General features: G+C 38.2%; 1 protein-coding gene across 1 annotated transcript; it reads right to left on the bottom strand.

Annotated features, from left to right (window-relative positions):
- Window positions 1–5096: 5096 nt before the first annotated feature.
- Window positions 5097–21052, bottom strand: lrig2 (leucine-rich repeats and immunoglobulin-like domains 2). Its single transcript, XM_026167065.2, has 18 exons — window positions 20375–21052; window positions 19947–20021; window positions 19459–19593; window positions 18945–19088; window positions 17548–17691; window positions 17221–17364; window positions 16828–16971; window positions 13763–13843; window positions 13312–13383; window positions 13069–13137; window positions 11532–11695; window positions 10861–11172; window positions 10225–10506; window positions 9301–9741; window positions 8991–9143; window positions 8433–8573; window positions 7718–7981; window positions 5097–6627 (listed from the first exon to the last, which is right to left on the bottom strand). Exons 1-18 carry the CDS (start codon window positions 20560–20562, stop codon window positions 6395–6397), a joined length of 3186 nt encoding a protein of 1061 aa, XP_026022850.2. The 5' UTR covers window positions 20563–21052; the 3' UTR covers window positions 5097–6394.
- Window positions 21053–22044: the final 992 nt, after the last annotated feature.

The raw sequence follows: 22044 nt of genomic DNA, 5'->3' as shown, positions 1-22044 counted from the left end.
TAATACAGTGCAGGATGTTGCAGACGTGGTTTAGTGTAGGTGTAAAAGTACATTAAAGCTTGCATATGTTTCATTATTTCTGGGGATGAGTAGCTGTTGTTTCATGGCATATTGAAAACCTCTTCAAAACATCTTCAATACAGTGTGACAAATTTTGACAGTTTGGATGTGTCAAGTTTTTTTGTTTGGTTGGTTTTTTTTGCCTGTCCCGTTTGGCTCTTTTGCCATCAGAATTATTGTCTAAAGGCGAAGAAAGATGCCCAACGGATTTACTTTACCAAATGGACCATCCCAGCCTTGCCGTAATGGTCTATTTGATTCACCTTTTATTGTTTATTTTATTTTATTTTCACTTGCTAAATACGGGACAGATTTGACTGGGGAAAAGAAAGGGGAGAAAGAAAGAGGGAAAGAAAAACAGTGGGGAAGAGGAACGGTGATAAAGGGCAAAAAACAAAAGCAAACAAAACAAGCAGAAAAAAATACATATATCAATCACCTGGATCACCTGTTGAGAAAGAAAAAAGAGAAAACAAGCAAAAGAAAAAAAGAGCAACATAATAAACAACATCACGATGATATATGGGAATATAACAGTAAATACTAAATATTAAACATTATTGTGCAGCACGTAAGCTCGACAGCGCACAGTGTGCTTTGAGGTAGGAGCCAAAAAGGGTGTAGTTTGTGGGTGTGATCACCCGTCTGTACACCTGTGAGCATGAACACGCTTGTTTTAAAAGGTTCCTTCATGTAATGATCTTCTAGAGGGTGTGGGGGGCCACAGCCCGTCCTCCAGGGCATGAAGCAGGTATGGAGGAGATCAAAACTCCAGACATCCAGAGGCCCTCAGAACACAAGAGACCAAGGAAGACCAACAGAGGGGCAACCGCGCCACTGTCCCAGAAAGAGCTGAGGAGAGCCCCAGATGAGGGGTCACTCAGCAGCCGCGGAGCAGAAGCCGGGGGGGTTGCAGTGACATGCCCGTGAGCTCTGCCGGCAGCCAGCTGTGACAGAGTGAACGAGCCCCAGGCCGAGAGGCTGAGGGCACCCCACCCCCGAAGTGGCCCGAGCGAGCCCCAGGCTCCAGGCCCCGATAAGCAGCCACCAAGGAGTGAGCCGGTGTGTACCTGGACGCCCACCCCCGGACACAAAGAACCACCAACGCACCGATGTCTGAGAGCATCTGCCACTGGCAGGGGAAGTGGTGGTGGGGGCAGATACCTTAGAGGTCCTGAGATGTCCCCAGAGAGGTGGCGTCTGATACCCAACCTGACATATAGACACAGACATACAGGCACACACATACAGACATCCATTCCCATGGATATGTCAAGTTGACTAGTAGGACAGTGAAATGTTACTGCCATGTAAGGATGTCAGTAGAGTTCATTAACTGGATGACTGGAAGATGGGAACATACTGTACCATCAGTAGCACTTATGAATCTGTAGTTGTTTCTGTTCTCTGGATATGATCCATCAAGTCTGTGTTTAAATACACAGTTGCCACCCTGGACATTGTGTTGAGTAATTCACCGGCTACTAGGAGATGATTAACAGCATCTTTGATCAGGACCAGGGAGCGCAGCAGAAATCCAAACAACCTCTACACTTTAAAGGGATAAAGAACTGTCCATTTTAATTCCACTGTTTCCTGGGATTTTGCTAGATATATGCGGGTGGGGACAAAAAAAGAGGCCTTTTTCTTGAAGTCAGGCCTTATGACAAACTAACATTTTTAAAATCCCATATTAGCTGGCTTTGTGTTGGCTTGACATGACTAAATCCAGATTATAGATGTCGTGGCCTTCTAAATCGTTCCATGGTGTGCCCAGAAATCATGTCGTTTCTAAGACAGCTGTGCTGTAGTTATTTGTAACCAAAATTAAATCCTTCTAGCACATAATTAGATTTTTCTTCCAAGTTGCCTACTGTCAGAGTAAGGAAAAATACCATAACAACCAGTAGAAACTACTACTTGAAGTGGTTTTCATTGAAAATTAAATTGATGGGGTCAGATAAAAAAAAAAAATCACAATCAATGTCACATATTATTATGAATTCACATAAACCATTTCCAAAAGAGTCCTGAACACTATATTAAATGTAGATAAAAAAAAATAATCATCTCCTCTCACAGACAATGTAAAAAAAAATGAAGTTGAAGTTATTTATTTTTCATTTTATTTATTTTTCATTTATAGTATTATTTGATTAGTTTATTAGTATTATTAGTTGCCATGGCAGTTACATTTTGAATCATTTTCCCTTTATTATGAATTTATATAGGATTTCAGCTACTTAACGGTTCTTTGTTTTATTTTTCCTTTCATAGTCCATCAATTTAAAACCTGAGCTGTGCCACTGTAAAGGTGCTGAAAGTGCTTTGATATTATCTTGCTAAAATAAGCAATCTTTCCTGAAAAGGATGGGATCATATGGAGGGCAACCTATGGTGCAATTCAAGTATGAATATATGAACAATAAAAAGAAATCCTTACAGTCTAGCATTAGTGGTGCCTTCACAAATGTGAAAGTTGCCTATGCCATGTGCACTATTGCACTCACATATCCACACAGATGGCTTTTGAAATATGAACTGATAAAAAGCAAAATTGAATAAAATCAACTGCCTTGTCGTACAAGATGGCATGAAGGAGTAGCAGCTAACATTATCACTGTTATCGTTCATCCACAGTATCATACTCCAGGAGAAAGTGACCTGGGAGGGATTTGGGTAGTGCATTTCTCTGTTGATTTTGCGTTCTCTGCTTGCTTGTTTGTTTTGCCTTGGTCAAAATGTTTCTGCATTTACTTTTAATTGGTTATTCTAATTCGGCCGTGGTAGCATCACCATGGCAGTTGAGAAAATGTAGTTGATTAGACTTCCATAAAGGTAGCACTTTAACCTGGGTCTCTGTAAATAACTTTTGGGTATTCATGCTCACTGACACACACCTTGCGAGTACCACGTGTTTGTGCAGGAAAATCTTAGTGGATCTGTAGTTTCTACTTATACTCAGACCAGTCCGCCTGGCATTAACAGCCATGCCATGTACAAAGTCATTTAAATGAAATTTTGTCATCATGTGATGTTCCATTTGAATTTGTTCCTGAGCCTGTGTAGTGGTCTTTGTTATTAAAAGTGTGATTTAATGCAGTCCCACTTTAGTGTTCTAAAGTCACAGCCATTCAGTATGAATGTATGATTTTTTTGTACAGACTGATCCTGACTCTTTCCGTCTTCATTATTATTTATGTACAAGGCAAAATCCCAGGGTTCTTTTGTTTCACATCAAAAATTGTCAGTAAGTTATGGACCAATTTGTCCAATCTGCTAACATATGAAAGAATTCCTCCAAAATCAACACTACATTTGAGATGTTGCATTAAATTGAAGATGCAGTTTAAGGGATGTGCAAATCAGTGTGTTGCTTTTATTTACATTTCAGAGAGCATCCGAAGATTTTTTGGAAAATGTTTAACAACAGCTTAAGAAAGAAAATCCACTTTAAGTAAAGAGGGAGACAAAGATTCAAAAGACATGATCAGAATTCACGTTTAATGTTTGAATAATGGCTATGTAACAAAAAGGCTTTTTAGACATGCTTTACAGAATGTACAGGAAACAAGGTAAAAAACAAAAAGCAGCATTGGATATTGCCAGAGCAGTTACTGCTAAACTTTGGTATAAAGTCATAAAGGGCATTTCAGAAAACAAAACAAATGCACATTATTTTAGGCTGCGTTGGTGAAAAGTATTGAACACTGAATTGATTTCGGCCTCCCAGATATGTAGCTTCATTAGGATAACTTATCGCAGTGAGTTTTCATTTAAATTTTTGTATCGCTTAAGAGGGGCATGAAATTGACTTTGACCAACGGTCTGGGAACATCGACACACAAATGTGCCACCACCGAAAAAAAGAAATGTGGAAAAAATAGAAAAAATACAGAGGGGCCGGGAAAGTTGATGCCAATAACAGTTGATGTTATTCAAAGGAATTTATAGGAATGTGCAGGTAGAAGAAAGTGGAAACAAAATACAATTCATGTCTGCACGTACCAGCAAGGAGGTGAAGTTCTTGGAAAATATTAATCAATGCATTTTTGAGAAGTTACTGATGACACATAAATTAGATATTCTGACATTACATGGAAGACACAGCATCAAGCTACATTACAATGCGCATGGTAGATGAACTTTTTACTTTGTGATTTTTTTCTGTGCCTCGACTCAGTACCTTTGAATACTCCATTTCTCAAACGTGTGTTGGTCAACTATATGCAAAAAAAAAAAAAAAAAAAAGTCTAGAAAAATATGAACATGACATACACTCAGCTGCCAGTTTATTTAGAGCACCTAACTAAAAACTCATGCAGTTAGGATAATCCTTATTCATTAGACTTGTTCGGTTTAAAAAAAAAAAAAGAAAACTTTGGTAAGGTATTTACTCAACTGTATAATCATTATGGAGAAGTCAATTTGACTGTATACAAGCAATGTTTCTATTCACATTGGTATAGAGCACAAACACATTTAACTACACCCAACAAAATGACTGCACAGTTGAGTCAGTTGCTAATAAAATTTAAATAAAAACACTTTAAATTCATTAAAATGGTACGTAAACGGCAAAATAACACTATTTGAATGAGTTCATTTTTGCTAGGTTTATCTAATACACTGGCAGCTAAGTGTAATTTTCGAATAATACTGAGTAAATACCACTCAGAAACAATCATAGATGAACAACTTCAAAGTGCAATAATCTAGAAGACTTTAAGAACAACTCATTAGATCAAAACTGATGGGACAGGACATTCTTTTAACGGGGGCATTTTTGCTTGCAAACCTAAAGAATAACAATAGCTCTTATTTGGAAAGAGCACAGCTTGCTGAGGCCAGGCAGCTGTTGGGAGTGCCGTCTTTCAATTCTAAGAAAATAACACCCCATTATCAAGAAAAATGTTATCTTGCTACTTGAAGGAACATAAGATTTTGAGAATAGCTGTGGGACAACAGAAACCTAAAACAAATAAGCTTAATGTTTTCAAAGCTACTGCAGCTCATCCGTCAAACCTGTCAGCAAATGGATTATTAGAACATTGAATTTAATAACTAGTATTATGTACACATACATACATGTATAAAATAATACATTACATTCTCATGTTCACAGTCCTAAGTGGAAACCTAGGGTTACATAATATTCATAGAAGGAACAATAGCTTTGAGAGAATAAACTATGATGATAAATCGACTTGTTAAAAAAAAAAAAAAAAGTCATGCACACTGCATAATTAATTTTGCCACCATTAAATTAAGTGCCTGTTAACATAGGAGAAAAGGAAAAACAAATCAGTGCATACTGTATTTAAACAAACAAAAAAAAGCATGAAAAATATCATGTCACATGATCAAGGCTACTGAGAATGCTTGTTTAAAAGGCCATCCATTAGACAATAACTGAAAGTGGTCGACAGCAAAACTGTGATTGTCTCATGTGCAAAAAAACAAAATAAAAACAAACACACCAAAATAACAACTGTACCCTTTGTCCTCAAACTGCTCATCATTACGAAGACATAAAATATGGAATTATCAACTGCGTTTGACATAAAGAAAAAAAACTAAGTTTTGATAATATATGATATATCCATATATATTCATAATATACACCATATTTTGATGTCATGTCTCTGGGATTTGCATAAATGGATACCATAGCATAGTTTGAGTCAGTCAGGATGGCTGTGGGAATGTAGGTATGCCTTCAAGGGTCTTTCCAATATTATCCATCAAAAACTGCTGGTCAGGGAACTACCACTGTCCCCTCTTTAACCCCCATTTTTCCCGCTTGAGAGGCAGTATTCTAGCGACTTCTTCTCAAGTCATCTAGGCTGCTCCAACAGGTGTCTGTACCAGGAATAATGAGACAAAACTGCCAGCATGACATCAACTGGCACAGCATATGTTAGTCTCACAGTACCAGGGCCAGACGAGAGCTTGTGAGGACTCGACCGTGTCTCTGTGTTCTCTCATGGCAGCATCTGACATGGCTCTTAAAGCATACATTCATAGTTTTCTCTTGGGTGAGAACAAAGGAGAGTGGAGGCTCTGGGAGGAAAGAGGTCTTGCAGAGGTGGAGATGTCAGAAAGGAGGTCACTTTAATCACCTGTCCACATATCCGGTCTGATGTGGCAAGTCTTTCCACACTGGAGCACACTAGTATGTCCTCTTGATTAAAGGGGAATGTAAACATACAAGAGAGCATCTTTGGCAGAATATGAGGAGTCTTTTTGGAGGTAGTGGGTGAAGGGTGAATGTGAGATGGGGGGGTTGCAGCAACAAAGTGTCAGAGGCAGAATGTGGCCAGAATGAAAAACCCTATGTGGGAGCTGGATGCTCCTGAGGGTTAGTCCTATTAGAGGCACTTCTGTGGTCTTGGTTGCATTGACTGGGTGAATAGCCCACTTCTGCTTCACTCTGTTCTACTGCTCCATCAGTTGCAGAGGTCAGAGGAGGCGTCCTATGTACAGTCACTGGGATCTGGGATGCTCCAGGCGGTGGCTTCGAAGATAGATTTTCTGCTTCTCTCCAGAAAGACCTGCTAAGTGAATCTGCAAAGACATTCAACAACAATAGCTGTTTACAACAATAGTGCCATTCAGTGCTATTTGCATTGGCTTGTCTTACCTTAAAGAACTGTTAAGTTCAAGAAGAATTTAAAATCATTCTCCCCCGAAGGAAGTATTTAATCGCTTCTGTTATTTTGTTTTTTTAGAAATCTAGCATCAAGGGTTTTCAAAATATAATTTCAGGTTTTGTGTGATTTTAAATACCAATAACATTATCAAGATTTCAACGTCAAGGTTACACCAAATGTGAAAAATCAGTAAAAACTTTATATTGCCCAATTTTTATGAATCGTCTTCAAACTTCAAAACAAAATACTGGGCCTTGGTACCTTGGTTGGCTAAGCATTTGACCTCGACCTTCATTGTTAGTACCCAAGGCCCAAGGCTTTTTATTTTCAAATATTATATTCATATTACTAAATGTGTAGTTAGATGTTGTTATGCTTTCACAAAGTAACTTTTTCCACAATCAGTTTTAGCTTATAACTTTCAGAATCATGCAGTTTTAATGATGAGATGCCACATTTACAAACTCAACTCAGATGTGTTCCAGTATTTTTTTACCTGTTCACTGGAAAATCTCAAATTTATTGAACTGTGAACTGATGTCCGAAATGTTCATTATGTGTAAAAAGATGTCTGCAAAATTCAACCTTGAGCCTACAAATAATATGTTGTTAACACTGAAGAAGGTACTAGATGTCAGAGTGGAAAGTTTCAAAATTTTGCCTCAGTGGGAAGGGCTTGGTAGTTTGCAATAAACTTAGGATGTAAACATATTTGGGGGGCAGGGATAGCTCAGTAGGTAAAGTGGTCACCCCATGATCGGAAGGTCGGCGGTTCGAATCCACTTAACGGCTACCCTGAGGTACCCCTGAGCAAGGTACCGTCCCTACACACTGCTCCCCGGGCGCCTGCTTAGTGGGCTGCCCACTGCTTCACTGAGTGAATGGGTCAAATGCAGAGAAAAACAAGTAATTTCCCCATGGGGATCAATAAAGTATCCATTATTATTATTATTATTATTATTGATTTAAAAAGTAGAACTGAAATTTTTGTTTACAACTCTCACCATAGTGCTCTGGAGGAGTGTGGCTGCTTAGTCTTTTATCATGTGAGGTGAAAAAGACAGAAGAGTCCTGATTGCTAGTGAGGCTATTCAGAGCTGCGTCCTCATGCTGGGCATGCTCACTGAGGTTCTCCTTCAGACCTGGCACAGTCTTGTCCAGTGGATCATCCTCCCCCAGATAAGCATAGGGACAGTATTCCCGCGTGCGAGAGTAGATGTTGGCATTGTCATAGCAGTCAGAGCAAATGACTAGAGGACCTGCACCGCCTGGCAACAAAGAACAAATATTACATAAGCACATGACTGGTGTCATACCATACAATAATCTGTGTACTTAAGATTCTTCTCAAAACTACTATGACCATACATTTTATGCAAAACTATTATGAAAGGTGGATTATATGGTTCCACAGTTTGAAAAGAACTCTGAAGTTCTTTTTGTTTTTTATAGACAAGACCTGGAACAGAATTTTACATTTTAAAACAGTTACATTTTAAAACAGTACACATTTAAAGATTATGTATATTTAGGTTTAGCTGTATTTCAATATTTTGGTTGGTTGGCTTAGCTGTTGATGGCATTAAAACAATAACTACAGAACACAAATTTGTTAAATCAATTAATTGCTTTAAGAGTCAGTGCAGAAATATAATACCTATAGCCAAGGCCGTTGCTGGTGAGGCAGCAAGCCCAAACACTTGTGTTAATGACACTCACCTGGGGGGACTCCAGCTAGTCCCTCACGAGGCTCCCCGGGGTGGAAACTGCTACGGCCAGTAAACAGCGAGCCAACCCTGCAGTGCAGCATGCTGTTCCCTTCAGTTTCCACCTCACTGCCTGTGTCTCCATAACACACACCTGGGAGCAACATGATAATTAGTTACAGTTTTATTTCAGCGGGGAGCTGATCCAAAACATAAATGAAGGAATAGGAACCTAAGAGACACTGGAATTTCCCGAACAACCGAACCCTTAAAAGGTACATTATAAAATGGGAAGTTTCTGTTTTTGTCATCTCAGCACTGACTTGTTTACAAGACTCTGCAGTCTTGTGATCACAATGTTGACATACCCTCAGACTTTAAACTAGACTGCTGACTAATTTTCAACAGACCACTAAAAAGAAATGGTTCATGTCACTTAAAGTTTACATTAAAGCACAAGAAAAATCCTTCATAAATACTGACAGGATACTACTGAAATATCTAGTTTGGTTTGTAGATGCAGAAGGGAACTATTGTTTTCTGTTTCAAACTCAAAGGGCAGGTAACCCACCGTCCGTGCCCTTATGGACATATCCATTAGAGAGGGGAGGCATGAGCTGCTGGTGGCTCCCAGCCTCAGAATTACTGTAACCCTCCTGAGGCTCAGACAAAGTACCCTGAGAGGATAGGTAGCTGGGAATATCTGCTGGCAAATTCATCTCATCTGTAACGGAAACATATTTTCAGTTCTATGTCATGACTTCAAAACAAAGTGTCCACGGAAACATTTCAGTTTACAAGCAGCCATCTTTTCTGGATAAAGCTTTCAATAAGGCACATTTATGTTACAGGACAGATGGCTGTGTGTCCAAACTACTTACCTGTGTTGGTAATACTGTAGTCCTCACTTTTCCTACGCATGTGATAGATTACAATGACCCAGACCAACGAAGTACCAACCACACAGCACACCACCACAATCACCACGATGCCCACAGTGGTCCAGGCATCCTGGTCATACACTGTGCCTGTATCGCAATTTGGTGATGGCGAGACACTCAGGTATATGTGGCCACGCTCTGTACCCAAAGTATTAGACATGATGCAGGTGTATTTCCCAGCATCAGCTGGACCAGCATCAACAATGATAAGAAGTTGATTGGCTGCAGCAAAGAAGTGGCGCTCTGTTAGGACCAAAGGCCCATCATCTTTGGTCCAGTTGAGACGAGGAGCAGGGCTGCCTCCAGCTATACACTGAAGCACAGCAGTTTCACCCCGGGCCACTGTTCTGTCTTCCAGTGGCCGCATGAAGGATGGGGTTTCTGCAGAGGAAAAGGGAAAAAAAAAAAGAAGAGGATGAACTCATTTTTGATTTAAGTCATCCGTGGCCAGTTTAGATGGATGTGTGCTATTTTTTAAACAATTTTTCTCCAGCACTAATATTTAATGATTAATCACAAACTCCGCCAATTGGACAGTCAGTCATTATATACTCCTGCAAGTAGCTCAAGTCACATTTTGCAAGTACATTAATTAAGAAATATAATACTATATTTGATTTCGGATATGCGCCAGGCAGTCTCCTTTAAATATTCCACATGGTCGTGTTATAACAAGGCCATGTGGAATTTTTGCTTTTACGTCATCATTAGTTAAACCTGGCAGGGCGGCAACACATAAACAAGAGCTTGTAATGAGCAACAGACATAAATGAGCGGCCAATTGGAGTAGTGAGTTATCTGAAATGACCCCAGTAGATAAAAAAAAAACAAAAAAAAACTCAGTTAATCAGATGGCTGACTCACCCAGAACAGTCAGAGTAGCATTTGCCGACAGGCTGCCAGCAGCATTCTGAGCGGTACAGCTATACACTCCCATGTCTTCTGTTTTCACTTTAGCAATGAAAAAGACGTCATCGTCAGGCATCACATGCATCCTGCGCTCTCGGGCAGCAGGGAAGTCAGTGCCTCCATCTTTCTGCCAAGCAATCTGTGGTGATGGATGGCCTTCAGCAGCACACTCCAGCCTGGCCGTAGTCCCGGTCCGGATTGTCAGATCCATGGGGGTCTTAAGAAAGGAAGGCATCTCTGAAAGACAGAAAATAGAAAGTCAAGGGTGGAATACAATGGTACAGACAGAAACAAATACTGATATATACCATATATGTATGAAAACGAGATAAAACCTTAGGGTACCTCTCTCTTATTTAATTTTTTCCCCAGTTACTGTACTGTCAAATGGGTAGCAATACTACTTAACAAATAAACTATATACAAGTATCAACTTCATGCAGATATATTGCAGTGAATTGGCAAAACCAGCAACCCAAAGCCTAAACAGGGTAAGTGAACAAGACGCAAAAACCTCCCAAAAAACAAACAAACCAAAAAAGAACTGGCAATCACTGATCACGTTCATTTAAAGAGATAACACATCCTCACCATTGACAGTAAGCTTGGCCCTGTTGGAGTAATTGGAACCAAAGTGATTGGAGACCACACACTGGTAACGCCCCTCATCGGTGAAGTTCACATTGAGGAGGTGAAGCACAGTGGTATAGATCAGCTCTCCCTCTTGGTACCGGGCATAATTTTCCACTTCTGCATCATACAGCACCTCCCCATCCTTCCGCCAGGCTGTGGTCATTGGTGAATCACTGCTGCTGGACGCAATGCAGCTCAGAGTCACATTGTTTCCCCGCAGTGCAACAGACGTCTCTGGGTGAGTTGTGATCTGAGGCTTGGGGAAATCATCTGTGTAGGCACATGTGTTTGGGAAAATAAAAACAAAGGAAATAAAAGAAACATTTTTCTAACTGAAATATATATATAAGATTTTAAGCTCCACCAGAATGCAACACAGTATCAAAAAACAAAAAAACAAATACAGCTTTTCAAAAAATGACAAGTTAAAAAACAAAACAACTTTTCACGTATTTTGGATCTTTTTAAGTGAAATAATCCGCTGGACACTCTCAAAACATCCAAAATAAATATTAATTTTAGTCTTTTCTTCCATATACCAATAAACATTGTTTTATATGTTTTGTGCTTATTCAACAGAATCTATAATGGCAGGCTGGGAATAATTAAAACAAGAAAAAAAGACTGACCACAAACAAACTCTTCCGGGCTGATGGACAGGACATTGCGACCGAGCAGATTCACAGGATGGGCACAGATAGCAGTGACAGACTGCTGGAACTGGCTGTCTGTCAACCAAGGACCCAGCCACTGCATGTGACAGTCACACAGCAGGTTGCTTGTGTTCAGGACACTGAGAATAGAGGAGTAATTTGGGAAACATGAGATGACTCATAGTAATATAAGACGGAATGATTCTACTAATGAAGTATGAGATTGAACCACTGGAAATAAAGGGAAAATTAATCTGGGATTTCAGGGATTCATCTGAACTCACTCTTCAGAGAGTTAATAGAATTTATTCTTTTAGAAAAGAAACCTCCACATACTAACTTGAAAAGAAGATTTAAGCTTAAATAATTTAAAGTGAGCCATTTACAGATATCTAAATAAAGCTTATATAGCTTCCAAATAAAGCTATATTCCTGTGAAACACACAGGGAATTGTTATTGGTGAACATCTAAATCTGTTTATAAAGCCTTTTAGTCAACCTGTCAGCTGGACCATGGCAAAAGGATCGAAATTGTGGCATGAAATTGGATTCAAGGCTATAAAAAGCCTCCAGAACTGCGCTCTATTTTTTTTGTACAAAAATACATTTTAATTAGAGGAATGCTGCCATCTTCTTCTAGTCAAGTTATCAAACCAAGCCACTTTATCCGCTTGCAAAGCAGATACTGTTAAATTCTATTAAGGTAGCACACTAATTACTAACAAGAGGATATGAGTACTGTCAGTTTGACAGCAGCTGGGGCATTTAGCCAGCCACTGCTTGAGAGACACTCCTAAGATGGGTTGATCAAAAGCTCAAAACAGTGAGAGACTTTGCATTTCCGCTCCCTTTCCTCGCACACAGGAGACAGCTGTCCCAACTAAGTAAAGGCTGCTGCAACTCAAAAACTAAATCAGAAGTCTTTGCTTGGCCAACTGCGAATAAAAAAAAAAAAAAGTATAAACCCAGTATCTTGATGCATTCTCAATCATCCAGGAAAGTAAATCTCCAAAAGTTGATTCTGTTCATCTGGACGTATGTGTCAGGAGTATCGGAGCAGTTGAGACGCATTTTTTCTAAACACCGGGTCTCTGTGGCTTTTAAACCCCAAAACACGCTGCAGTCAGCTGAGACTGAAGAAGTCACTTGGATGAGTGACGAAACGTTTCTCCCACAAAACACTACGTCCGGATGAACAGAATCAACTTTTGGAGATATAAACCCAGTAAATATATTTAGCCTTAAATTTCACCAACCAAATAAATAAATAAATAAATAAAGATTTTAAAATTGCTATGGTGGATCAACAATGACTCCCTGTTTAAAAGCTTCAGTGACGCCAATTTAAAATGTAAATCACTGCCCCTGCAGTGTTTCTTAATCATTGTAATTCCTTTTTAATGAGGTCAATAACAATAAATCAGTCTAACAAACATTAACACAGGAAAATACCAGCTAATACATGCGCATGAGAGCTGTAGGATATTTCTGTGTTTGGTTTTGTTTTACTTACAACACTTTCAGCTTCATATGAGACATCGCCTCTGGGTGTATCGACATGATACCATTCTTGCTGAGGTCCCTAAAGATGGGACACAAATATGGATTAAACACACCAGTTTGATCAAATTGACATTTTTGTCAGAAGTGTAACGCAACAACAGGACAATAAACCTTTCTGCTATGTTTAAACATTTAATAATAGATATCAAAATGACTGCATGGCTAAAAAGTATTAGATAAGGGCTTTACTCACAAGTGCTCGAGCTCTTCCAGGCCTTCAAACGCTTTCTTTGTGATGGATTTGATTTTGTTCTGTTGTAGGATTCTGGAAAAAATAAAGATATTTCACACGAGGCCAAGTGAACAGTTCAAACTAGCCTGCTCCTAGGCCATCCTTTATTACAAAAACAAGTCACTGCTCCAGCAGCTTTTGTGAAGGCTGCTATAACATCTGAAACAAATTACACTGCAAATTGAAATAAATTGGAGAACTAAATAAATCAAATGTGTTAAAAACAGATCTGTAGTATATTAAACATTACAATATAATTTAACCTTTCTGAAAATTTGTGCAGCCATTTGTTTGATGCACTGTAAAGTATCTTAACATAAACCAGCTCTATTTCTCTAAATACAAAAACATTTTACAAACTTGCATACTATATATAAAAATACAATTTTTAAAATTCATATCATGCCCTCACAGAGTGTTTAGCTTCTTCATGCCATCAAATACACCAATGGAGTCTTCAATGGCCCAGGAGATTTCATTATTACGGATATCTCTGAAAAGCAAAGAGACTCATATTAGATATTAAACACAGTACACACAGGCTGAACATCTAAAGGCTTCTCCTGCAAAGAACAAAGAGCACACATTACCACCACTGGGGTTGCCAGCAGCAGTGACTCTTCGTTAGAAGACTAACAATCTGAGACACCATACTTCCACACTATGTCACAGCTTGCTGCTCCTGCCGCTGTGATGAGGGGAAATAATTGGCTCTGTTTAGCACTGAGACAGTTCATGGGTCCACTGCAAGTCCAGGGAGGCCTTGTGTTTACAGGATGGGTCATGGGCTCTTTTGTTTCTCTTTCCTCATGCCTGGCTACCTCTGAAAGAAGTTCTGCACTCACCAGTTCCCCTCTCCCATGAAAGATCCCGAGATGGTCAAAATCCCAAATGCAACCCCTTTGTCATTGTAGTTCACTGGCTTAAAGAGAGCTCTGTGCAGCAAATAATGAGTTCATAACTTTCTCACAGATAAACTGTGGATGAAGAAGATATACTCGATTAATTGGGCTGATATTTTGCTAATCAGAATTTTAATAGCTTTGGTTTTAAACCTAAAATACAGCCCTTACTTTAAAACAAACAAGCAAACAAACAAACAAACAAACAAACCCGAAAAACTCTCATTAACATGTCCTAGCTCGAGATCAGCAGCAACAACAACAACAACAACCGTGTTAGACTGTGTCAAATAATCCACTTGTAAAGCAAGTAGGGGCTGCTCAATTATGGCAAAAATGATAATCACGATTATTTTCACTGAAATCTCGATTATTTGACGATATTTATTTAACCCTTTAAGACCTACTATAGAACCAAGTCCGCCAGAGCTTATATTATTTTTTTACATGTTGTAGTGCCATTTGTGGGAGCATTTCAAGTTGCTATGCAACTGTTATAGCCCATATTTTAATAATATGTATGCATTAAGTCCATTAATTACATTAATTGCAAAAAAGTGCAATAAACTACAAAAAAATTGAAAATCATTTTTGGTTTTTTTACATATATTTCTACTTGGAGAAATTTAAGAGGTTTATCCCTCAAAACTTTAAATACAAAAAAAGTTGCAAAAAATAGTTTACAACAACAGGAAATTTATTTTGAGTGTCTTCATAGTTTTATTTTGGAGATACAGCAATTTTTATATACTGCAGGAAAAACGAAAAAACAATCCTATGATGCAAATTTGCAAAGAAAACAGCAGGTGCATCAAAATAAACTATTTCCAGCAGCGCAATTCGAGTTCTAAGCATCCCAGAAACTATTCAGAAAAGTCAAACATGACCAGTATAGGCTTTTAAGGCCTACAAGTAAAAAAAACTACATTTCCGTGAAAATGATGTCACTTCCGGTTTCGGCCAGGAAATGGCGGACATGCGATAGTTCGCGCTGACATCTGTTTCACTGTGGGAAGTGTTACAAACAGCTGATCGGATCGGCAAAGCGCGTTTCTGGAATATTTTGTTTTTGTTGCTGCAAGCACTTTTTATGCAATTTTTGCAAAGCTTTATGTGGAAGGAAACCGTGACCGAGGACAAGCTGATGGCATAAGATGTAAGTACAACTCCTCCGGTTTCATATGCAAAACAAATTATTGAGCTAGCTTACACGGTTCAGGTTCTACAGGGATTTAAAAATAGTTACACAAAACGGAGCGTGCTGCTCTGACCGGATTTAAAGGGTTAACAATGACTTTAAAAAATAATATAAAATAGTGTGCAAAACCACTGAAGTTTTTTTTTACCTCTCTTTTCAACCAACGGCAGTCACTCTCCTCTCCAAATAACTTCTGCTTAGCTTTCCAAGCTTCCCTCGGGTCCTCTTAATCAGCGGTCTCCAACCTTTTTTGCGCCACGGACCGGTTTATAAGGTGTCGCGGATAAATGAGGGAGGGGCTAATAATCGGCTCAGTCATTTTTAATGATCATTGAAAGCCCAGATCGTAATCGTGATTAAAATTCGATTAATTGAGCAGCCCTACTTTAACGGCAGTCAAAACAGTGGTGCTATCCAGGAATTCCAGTACAGTAACCTTGCCCAGCCCTTACATTAAAGTGGTGAAGATGAAATTGCCTGACTCAATATCAGAACATCATGATACAACAACAGATGAGACCAAGGAGAATCTCCCTGCTGCTAACCATCTTCATACCAAAATCTTTCCTGCTACCTTTTTCTCCAGTCACTTCACTGTCCAACCCCAAAAGATACTCTTTGAAAAGCTGCAGTTTAGGATTAGAGCTAACCCCAACCCTATTAATACATACACTATATGTACTTATTTATCTTCTCCCAATTACATTAGTCCCCCTCAATACCCCATCAGCCCCATGCGCAGCTCTTTTTCTCCCATTGTTTGGTGGAAGGGCCTAATATGGCCCTTTTGATATTGAAGGTTGCCAACATGTGGTCTAGATCAACCAACAAGTGCTTCTGACAGTGAAGCCTCTCCAACATGAATGTTGAGAGGCTACTGACAAAAACACTGTAAACCTGAAACTTTTACTATCTGGGTGGAGATGCACACACCTCACGTAGATTTTTCACATTTTAACTAATTAAAAAAAGAAGAGGAAAAAAAAAAGAGTCACAATTGTGTGTAAGTAAATTTCAGGACAAAGAACACAAAGCCGGAAAAACATACATCTATGGAAAACACACACAGAGTGGTTTAATCTAAATCTAAATGTACACCATTGACAACAAAAGATTTGCATGGCACTACAATAAGATGGGGACTTGAAATAGTGGTACTTTCTACAGTTTTCTCTGAACTACTTGGAAAGAATTCAAGAACAAAAAACTAAAACTACAAATGTAGAAAGAAACAAGTGCAGACCTACTTTTGCAAGAAGCCTTCAATGAGAATGCAGAGCCAACAGGACTTGAGTTAATTCGTTTACAGAGATTCATTAAACTTCTAACCACAAATAATAAACACATACTGCAGACAGATTCGGGCATTGCACTTACAGGGTGCGCAGACTTGACAGGCCACTGAACACTCCCTCTCCCAAATGGCTGATAGAGTTTTCTCCCAGGTTCAGGCTCTCCAGGAAATCTAAACCTTTAAAAGCTGTCTCCTCAAGTCTAGTCAGATGATTGCCAGACAAGTCTCTGTTCAAAGAAACCACAAATATGACAAACATTAACTAAAAACAATTTCCCTATGTTCTGTATGGTAATATTAGTCCACATTTAAGGATGAAATGAGCTGTTTTCACAAAAACACCATATATGGTGCATTAGGTAGAAGCTAGACCTCACTGAACCAGCCCAGACAAACACAGTGCAGCAAGATAACAGTAACTGCTCCAAGTACTCTTAGCTACATTGGGATTGTAGCAACGAAGCAAACAGACTCACAGTTCCTCAAGCTTTTGGCAAAACTCCCAGGCGTCTGGTCCAATGATGCCAACAGCATTCTGGCTGACCCGCAGGATACGCAGCATGCGCAAGCCATACAGCCAACCTTTGTTAACCTCTGTTAGGTTGTTGTGCTCTAGCTCCCTGGGGGGGGCGACATTATTGACAAAAATAACTGTATTAAATCAATTTATTGCTTTAACATATCTGCAGGGGGAACCATAGGTGAGAACATTTTATGGAAGATTTTTTTTCAGCAAGATTTTTTCATAGGTGCTGCACATTTTTTGCTAAATATATTGCCAAAGTCCAAAAGATTGCACTCACAATTCTTCAATGTTGTTCAGTCCAAAAAAGGCTCCATCCATGAGCTTAGTGATGCCATTCCTCTGCATCTTCAGTGATTTCAAGGAGTCCATCCCCTTGAATGTAAGGCTGTCAACAATTTTGATCTTGTTCCGCTTCAGTTCACTACAAACACAAAGAATCCATTTTCTTTAACCAAGTGTTTTTATACATAAACAAACTCACACAACAGAGCTTCTCGAATAGGAACATTTGGATCCATAGGTTTTTGGAATTTTGCCTCTGTACAACACCACATTGCTCGATTTTAAATCCAGTGGTTTTAAAAATTATACAAATCAAGATATGATTCAAGACTTGCAGGCTTTTAATTACAAAGGTTTTAGAAATGTTTTGCATTAACTGTTTAAGATTTATGGCCATTTTTATACGTAGTGTGGCTTTTTCAGAGGCTTAGAAATAATTGGACAAACTAACATAATTTTACATAAGGATTGTTTTTACTGCTTTGTTGAAAACAATTTGCAGACAAAGACTGCCTGAAATCTGAAATGCACAAACACCACCAAATGCTGTGTTTCGAACTTTAAGATGTTCTGCCAAATGTTTGCTGCAGCTGCATTCAGTTGCTACTTGTGTCTGGGTCTTTCTAAATTAGGTTTTGTGTTCAGTAACTGAAAGGTATGCTCTGTTAGTTTCAGAACAGGTGACTGACATGATGTATTCACATCCATAAAGGCATCTATTAACTGTAGGCATTAGCAATGAAACACCTATCCCCTCAAGATTGCTCTTTACTACGCTAGATGTTGTAAAAGAGTTTTATGTAACCAAGGGAAGAACTGTGTAATCACTCACTTTTGTGGTCATCCAAGCCTTTAGGTCTTTTGGAGCTGAATGGTTCATTCCTTCATTTAAAGAATGTACCAGATCGTCGATTTGGCCAAGCATAAAATTTTGGCTCTTTTTCTCAAATTGGTTTATTGTGGTTTTTCCACCCCCCCCATTACTTGCATCAATATCTCTTTGGACTTCATATTTAGATTTTCTGGGAAAAGCAGCCAAATGCAAGTTACACTCTTGGAAACAATTCTATCTTTCTATCAGCTTAATTTGTCATTAAATAATGAGGAAGAAGGCCAAACCTGCCCATGGAACTGTCAGGCAACGGTCCAATTATTTTTTATCCTCTGTAAATAGGGCACGATGTGTGTTAAAGCTTCAATTCTGTCTTAATTGTTTAACTTGAAAATCCACGGTTGTGTACAGAAGCAATCTTTCTTTTTAAAGTTTCAATGTCCAATAACTTACAAACCTAACTGTAAAACTGCGCAAAACTGAGTAAAATAAGAGCATCTGTTATATAAATTAAAATTCACCAATTGAGTGATAATGTTACAGCATTTTATTATACTTACAGGAACTGAAGTTGTGGAAGTTTGAAGACTTTGGATGGAAGCACAGTCAATCTGTTCCTGTTCAGCCTCAGCACCAACAGGGAGCTGGAGATGTTTTCAAAGCAGCCAGGCTCCAGGACGCTGATCTTGTTGTTGCTTAAATTACTATGAGATAAAAAAAAGAAAAAACATTACTACCAAATTTAGCAGAAGGAATCATTCTTCCTTTGTAGTTACGCATACTGTGTGAAGTAAATATTTACAAAAATGGTTGCTTTGCAATAAAATGCTTTCTAGGCCAAACTGAACAAAACAAGGTGTTTTCAGTACTCTCGTAAGAGCATGTGACGCTTTGCTCTAATGTGTTTCCTCCAATACTATGAATATCTTCTTACTGTTGTATTACACAGAATGTTTCCAATTGCAAACTTATTCACGGTCATACAAGCAAGTCAATGTAGAGTTAAACCATATTTTAACACTGCATGTCTCACACACTGTCCTAGTACTGATAATAAAGATGACTTTGACTTACAGATATTTCAGCTGCATAGATGGAAAGGATCCAACTTTGAGCTCAGAGATGGAATTGGATGTAAGGTCCAGTGTCTCCAGGGAAACATATGGTTGTAGGTGAAGCATTGACAGCTCAGTGATCCGATTGTGGACTCTGAAATATATCAAATATAAAAAGGTATTAGTTTTAATGATGTCAATGCTTACTAAAGCATTCTTAGTCTAATTAAAATATTATTAACATGGTGAAAGAATGGGGGGGGGAAATAACAAAAGACTGACTCTGGTGGTGTCTTCCACTGTTTTTGTATAAATATGTTTTAATCTAACATCCAACAAAGCATAAAAATTCAGCCAACATTAAATACTGTACAAATATTTTTTTTACAAAGTGTTTAAATGTGCAGAAGAATTCAAGGAATATTTTAATAATTAGTTTGAGTGCTGATAGAAAAGACCAAAAAAAACATAACTGAAAACAAACCCTGAAGAGGATTTTGTACTTACAAAGAAAGTCCTGTGATGTTTGAGGAGACATCGCCAAGATAGGGAAAAACAGTCAGCTCATTGTGATTCAAAGTACTGAAATCAAATTTAAACAAAAATGAAAAAGTTGCATCAGTCAAATAGCCATACATAACTGAGATTTTAAACAAATTTACTCTGATGTCCCTTATAAACTGTGAGCAGAGGTTTATATATCACACTTTTCTTCATGACAAAACAAAAGTTACAAACAACGAGTATATTTCCAAAAATAATCTTACCTATCCTTAAAATACTCAAAGGTGTTGGTTAAGTGGTTAAAATGTATTCAAATTGGTTGTATCTCTATATTACTATCCAATCCTTTATTGAGCAACCAATCAGTGCAGCGGTTCAGTAAAGGACTAGCTCTGCTAACTTCAGTTATGTTCATCCAGATGTGTACTTACACTTGGGTTATCCCATCTGGGACTTCCACTGGAGCCATCGACAGCCTTCTTCTGTTGCAGTCCAGAATATGAACCTCATCCTCTGTTTTATAACACGAGCAAGGAGCAGGACAAGTCTCACTGGCCCAGGCACCCAAACTTAGCAGCATGAAGATAAGGGCCGAAGGAATGGGCCAGCCTTCCGCCATTTTAAATGCCTTCCCACTGAGAGTTAGCTACGTGGCTAGCTAGAACTGGCACGTTAACTTAACACTTATAAAACCACAGAGTTGTTTTTGTAGTTTACGACCATTCAAGCAAGCACATATTTAAGATTTATATCGTCACGATTCCAGGTGGAATCGTAAAATGCAGTTTTTTCCAACTTAAGCGGGGCATCCCAGCAGAGATTTCTGCTCTTCTTTCAGTGGCTGGAATTCCTTCCGCTCCAGCCAGGACACCCTCCCGGAGAGGTTAGCTAGCTCACCGCTGAACTGAGTTGGTCCCACAAACACGCCACTTTTCACCAGAAGAGATCAGTTCAAATCCGTACGATAACCGCTTTTGATTATACTGATCCAAATGAAATGTTACGGGCGTTTAACTCAGACTGTTTACAAAGAATTAAAGAAATTTTGTCCCGTCTTTCCATCCCGAAAGAACAACAAAGCCCCGTGAGTTGATGACACAGGATACCCTAATCCCGCCCCTCTACAGCATGTTTACAGTTATTCTATTGGTCCGTGATTTTGCTTGTCAACCATTTGCGTCGTTTTGATTGGATCGTGTTTTTGTCCGACACTGTTTGCAGGAAAAAAGTTTTTAAGAACTATTGAAGTATGAAATAGTATTCCAGATCCTCGCGGTTGTTAGTGGTAAAATCTACTTTTTGATTTAGGAAAATGTTTTGTTTTGATTTGTTCGCATTTTCACAGTTTCAAACACATAGCCACAAGTAAAGAGCACATTTAAATTTTGCTTTTATCACCTATATATATATATATATATATATATATATATATATATATATATATATACATATATATATATATATATATATACATATATATATATATATATATATATATATATATATATATATATATATATATATATATATATATATATATATATATATATATAAGGCCTATCTGTGAGTAGAGGGAGTAAGTAGTAGCAATAACAATATAAAAATACAAATCAGAAAATGAAGTAAAATAAGAATACACAATAAAAGAAATAACAAAGAGTGTGCAGTAAAAAAAAAGTTAAAAAAAAAAAAAGAATCTATAATTTCTAAAAGCATTAAACTGATTATTATGATCCTACAATGACTGCTTTACATATTTATACTCCACTACAAAGACAAAAAGCAGCACCAGTGTGATTTGTGAATATATAATCTATCGTTATAATTGATGATATATGAAAGTTGTTTGGTTGCCTAAATGCACTCATTGATATTTTTAATTGTTTATGTATATAAAAAGATTTGGACTGTGTGATCTTAACTTAATACTTTATTTTTAAATAGATTAACTGTGATTTCTAGTGTTATCCATTGTGTTAGAATACTTCCCTCTAGAATAAATAAACACTGAATGGGTGGGGTGGGGGATGTGGTTAGCTCAGAATTTAATGTGAACTTCAGTGCTTTACTTTATGCACACGGTGAGATAAGCATCATACTT

This window comes from Astatotilapia calliptera, chromosome 5 (genome assembly GCF_964374335.1).
Source record: "Astatotilapia calliptera chromosome 5, fAstCal68.1, whole genome shotgun sequence".
Lineage (NCBI taxonomy): Eukaryota > Metazoa > Chordata > Actinopteri > Cichliformes > Cichlidae > Astatotilapia > Astatotilapia calliptera.
This window is presented reverse-complemented; position numbering and strand designations above follow the sequence as displayed.

What these genes read in the sequence shown, in the direction of transcription:
- lrig2 (XM_026167065.2), bottom strand. Translation starts at nt 20,562, where the DNA reads ATGGCGGAAGGCTGGCCCATTCCTTCGGCCCTTATCTTCATGCTGCTA. An exon ending in CTTCCACAACTTCAGTTCCT is followed by an intron (nt 17,692 to 18,944) that starts GTAAGTATAATA and finishes TTGTGTTTGTAG; the next exon opens with TGAACTGAAGCGGAACAAGA. An exon ending in CTGTCAAGTCTGCGCACCCT is followed by an intron (nt 13,844 to 16,827) that starts GTAAGTGCAATG and finishes TTTGCTTTTCAG; the next exon opens with AGATATCCGTAATAATGAAA.